This window comes from Crocodylus porosus, unplaced genomic scaffold, assembly GCF_001723895.1.
Source record: "Crocodylus porosus isolate Cpor-Errol unplaced genomic scaffold, CroPor_comp1, whole genome shotgun sequence".
Lineage (NCBI taxonomy): Eukaryota > Metazoa > Chordata > Crocodylia > Crocodylidae > Crocodylus > Crocodylus porosus.
The window spans coordinates 58403612-58408651 of NW_017728918.1; the positions used below are offsets into that span (position 1 = coordinate 58403612).

At 44.2% G+C, this 5040-nt stretch overlaps 1 protein-coding gene across 1 annotated transcript in view; it reads left to right on the forward strand.

Moving 5' to 3' along the window:
* The window catches only part of CD109 (CD109 molecule), a 106885-nt gene that overhangs the window by 35953 nt on the left and 65892 nt on the right, over positions 1–5040 (forward strand). The window contains exons 4-5 of the mRNA XM_019538158.1: positions 2847–3077; positions 3213–3338. Coding sequence (XP_019393703.1) covers positions 2847–3077; positions 3213–3338 — 357 coding nt within the window. The remainder of the gene's footprint in view (positions 1–2846; positions 3078–3212; positions 3339–5040) is intronic.

The window sequence follows — 5040 nt, forward strand, 5'->3', positions numbered from 1 at the left end:
GTACACTGGTTCAACCCATATATAATGTTAAGTATCTAATTTAGGGGTGGGCAAAATGCCACCCATGGGCCAGATGCGACCCGCCAGGGCATTCTGTCCAGAGCGTGGGGCCCCTAAAAAATTTAGAAAATTAATATTAATCTGCCCTGGGCTGCCTGTCATGCGGCCCTTGATGGCTTGCCAAAACCCAGTAAGCGGCCCTCTGCCCAAAATAATTGCCCACCCCTGCTCCACACCCCCAACACCTTCACAAATTTCACCTCATGCACCCATCCCACATCTGCCCCCCAACCAGAGTACCTGCAGATATTTCTAAGGAAGGTTCAAGTAGTGTTATATTTAGTTTAATTTGTAAAATAATACTAGTTTTGAATTTTTCTTTACATAATTTTGAATTTTTCTGTGCATAATTCCCTGGGGTGTACAGAGCGGTTTGAGCAGGAGGTCTGATTTTCCATTATGAAAAACCCAAAATCAAATGCCAAATATATAGTATTTAGAATTTCTTTTATTATAGTGATTGAGAAACTGGTAGGTTTCCAAACTGATTTAAAACTATAAATCTATCAATAAAACATTGTGTTCAACTGATATCTATATTTATATTAGTGGCCTTTTATTTTAATCATCAATTTGGGGGTTTTAATCAGAGAATTTGAGATTTTGATCAGAGAAAACCAGGATCCCAAATGTCCAAAAAACCCCAAACTAGTTAGTATGCTAAGTAGCTGTGGATCTATATATGGGAGGAATAATTACAGAGAAAAGTGTCATGATAGGTCCTCACTCACATTCCATGACATTTAACAAGGATTGCTAACAAGGAAGGTGCCTCTGTGAAAACAAGGCTTTTTGGGTAAATCTGATATCTTTTATTAGAACAACTCAAATACTTGGAAAAAATTCTTCTGTGCGAGCTTTTAGGCATAAATATCCTTTTGGGCACAAACACCCAAAATTAAATGCCAAAATACATAAGTATTTGACTGACTTTCTTGCATGCATACTAGCCCCAGTTTCTTTACTATTCATTCTATCCAGGAAAAGCACAGAGCAACTGCAGGTGCTTCCTCAGCCTGACAAAGGGTGTTTGTGCCCAAAAGCTTGCAAAGAAGATTTTTTCCCAACTATTTGAGTTGCTCTAATAAAAGATATCAGATTTACCCAAAGAACCTTGTCTGCCTAAGTCCTTAGGCATAGGCAGAAGAAGAACATTTTTTGCGGGGGGAGGGGAGGCTGAGTGTGCATGTGTGCATGCAAGCACATATGGCCCCCACATGGGGAAGTTTGAGGGGGGAAGGGGAAAGTGCGAAGGGGGAGTGGCATTGCCTTGTCCCCAGCCACCTCCCTGCCCCCGGCCCCCTCCTAGTCCTGACCACATAAGCCCTTGATGTTGCGCTGGCCATGGCTGCCTCCTGGCTCTCGGTGCACCAGTCACAACTGCCTTCCAGCCGCACTAGCACTGGCCATGCTACCTTTGGCCGCTTCCCAGCTGCCCTGGCCCCAACCCCAGCCCCGGCCCCAGCTGCCTCCTGGCTCTGGCTGCCTCCTGGCCCTGGCTGTGCACTGGCTGGGGGGACCCAGAGCTGGCGGCCGAAGCAGGGCCAGTCTCACCTGCACTGTTGGGCTGGAGTGGATGGAGCCCACAGGACCCCTTGCTCTACCCCGCGTTGTCCCCAGGAAGAGCCCAGTGGCTCCTCCAGAGGTGCAGCGCTGGGCAGCCGGGGGGAGAGGGGGGAGGCATGTGGCCCCTCGATCTTTGCACGTGCAAGGGTAGGCTGCAGGTGTGGCCTGGGCTCAGCCATTGCTCTGTGTCTCTGCACCTCACTGCCACCGTTTCGAAAGCAGCGAGTGCTGCCATGTGTCTCACTGCTGGGCGGGCTGGGCAGCGAGGCACATGGCGGCGTCAGCTGCTTTGAAAGCAGTGGCAATGAGGCACAGAGACATGGAGCAGAGGCTGAGCCCAGGTCGCAGCTGTGGTCTGCCTTTGCCCATGCCAAGATTGGGGGCCCACATGTCCTCCCACCCTTGGCTGCCTGGCACCACACCTCTGGAGGAGGTGCTGGGCTCTGATTGTCCCACGGCCGCCACTGGCCGGGCCAGCTCATGGCACAATCCCCACGGTACGGGAAGGAGTGGGTCGGGGCAGGGGTGAATGATTTGTCCTTCCCCTACCCCACTCTCTCCTGTACTGTGGGGTTCTTGATCTGCCCTCCTCAAAGCTCATGGAAATAAGAAAGACAGATTAAAATAAATTTACCTGGTTGTGGCTGGGTTGGCTGCGATCCTGGCTGTGAGTGTGCAGGGTAGCTCAGTGTTCCCACCCTTTTCCTCCTGCTGCAGGACCCTGTGGCCAGGCTTCCTTAATGCAATGCCTGCTGCTACCTGGTGTTTGGGGGGCTGAACCCCATTAACCCCTCCTTCTGCTGCCTATGTCCTTAGGCCAACATGACTATAACTTATAACCTTGTAAAAACAAGTAATCCAATTGGCTGTATATCTGAGTCAGCCTACAGAGATGTTTTTGAGGGTGCAGTTGATGAGCTTACTTTTGGCTACAGTGAGCCAATAGTTGCAAACTTTCCAAAGACTCTGATTAAAATCTTAGCCGGATATATCTGGTACAACATTATCCGAAAAGAAGATTTTTCATAGTGGTGTGCATGTTCAAAGGTGTAGCACTGCATTTGCACTGAAATCTTATTTAATTCTTTGTGAACTTAATTGACAAGTTTAGGAAAATGTCTGAGAATAACAAGACAAATGTTTATGAAACAAGCTCTCTTTTCATGTTTGCAAGTTACTGCCTATGAGGGTGTAACACTAAATTACTGTTTTCTTTTCAGCTGCCTTTGAACAGTGCTTCTGGAGATTATGTGTTACTGGTGGAAGGGCATGCTGAGGGCCGTCACATATTCTCTAACAGGACCAAACTGTTATTTGAGTCCAAGAGTATTTCTGTCTTCATCCAGACCGACAAGTCTTTCTATAAACCAGGGCAGGAAGTGAAGTTTCGGATTGTGACCATCTATCCTGATCTCAAACCGTATAGAGCTTTATTAAGCATATACATCCGGGTGAGTGTACTGGGAATGTAGCAGTAAGCTGGAATCAGTGTTTAAAGTCTGAACATATGGCAAAGTATAGTCATCCGATTTTTGTGCTAAGTCATACTCTTGCAGCACTCATATACAACATGGGCTTTATTTTAGGACCCTCGAGGGAATTTGATTCAGCAGTGGTTGGCAGAGAAAGGTGATTTGGGTGTGGTTTCCAAAAGCTTTCAATTATCAACAAGTCCCCCACTTGGAGATTGGTCTATTCAAGTGCAAGAAAATGTGAGTATTCATTCTGTTGAACTGTGTGGAAAGTTTGTTCTTCCTGCTAGATCTTGATATTGTTTATAGTTTTGATTAAGAACTAAGTTTGCTAGGGTAAGGTGATTAAAAACAAGTACAGTCCCTGATCCTGGAATAAGGTTTCTTTCAGGTAGTCCCCTTTTCATGCACAAGAAGCCTTGAATCATTGGGGCTGTGTCTGTATAGAGCTCTCTGCAGGACCAAGAACATCAGGTGGAAAAAGGAGCTACAACAATGCTAGAGAAAGGTTTTGATAGTATGTGGTTTTGTAACAAGCTGAAGTTCAGGGTCTTCAAAATTAAAGTGAGTATTTGTGCTCAGCTTTGAGTTTTTTAATTTTCACAGTTGATGTTATGACTCAAATGCTATTTAAATTGAGCTTTCTTAAGATTAGTTTGTGAAGGAAGGCTCTCTTAGAACAAAAACTACCTGCCTTCAAGTAAAACATTTAGATTTATAAATGGCAGGTAAGCACATGAAAAATCTACCAGGTGTGTAGCCAACTATACTTCCAAAAGGTCACAGTATCAAAGACTGCAACTGTAATTTAGAAAGGCTGGATACTTTTATTACAGTAGAAGTTTGGTAGTTCACATCAGTGGGAGAATCATTAAGAATGAATAAATTACTAATTTGCTTACTGCTTTGCATAATAAAAATCTATTGCATCACTAAATGTTTTGTTTAGTTCGTAAGTTGCAGTTTACTTTAATGGGAAGGAAATATACCAAAAAGTGGGAAAAATTATTTAAAAATATAATGGAAAAAAGAAGGCTTAGACTAAATTGGGAGTTCCAGGAGAATGTAGGAAAGCACAAAAGATGAAGTCAGCTCTTCACCGATTATGTGGGCTGGTAATCTAACTTGCAGCAACTCAACACACTTTCTAGAATACAAAGAAGTCTTAAAGCACAGTATTCCCTTAAATCAGAATTTTAAAAATATAGTTTGAAGAGAGCATAATGTTTGAAGGGCTTAGTGTGACAACAGATAGCTGAGCAATAGGAAAAACAGATGGTAAAACAGGACACTACAGATAATAATACACATTATTAAATGTGGGAATTGTGTAAACGCCCTGTCCCCAAGGTATGAGCACAGAAAGTAGAATGTGATAGTGAAGGTGCTATGAGGGGGGGTTCTCTAACAGGTGCTCCCCAGCTCTTTGTTTTTGGCTTGCCTGAGAGCAGATATACAGGGCATACCTACTGGAGTGACTTTGGGGTTGGTGCATGAGTAAGAGTGAAGGGAGACAGGGTGGGTTCAAGTGTGACCCTCCTCAAAAGCATTTGGGAAATATAAACATGCTTTTCATAACCCCATTGACTGTCAGTGGGACATGGCCTCCTTGGACTTTAGACCAGTAATTCTCAACAAGGGTGCTATGAGATCCTTAGAAAGGGTGCTGCAGAAAACATGAGGAGATAAGGGAGCAGTGGCAGATTAAGATTTGCTGGGGCCCTGGGCAAAAAGAAAATTGGAGGTCCCCCATGTCCCATTACAAACACGAATGTAGCAAAAAGCATTAATAAATAGAACCATTGAATTCTTACATGGTGCATTAATAAATAAAGCAAAACGCGCAATGTTGAAATTAACTACTCAATTTTTCCACACACAGAACTGAATAAAACAGTTACCCTAGGAAAATGACTCAGATGTGTGGGATTGCCATAAATGT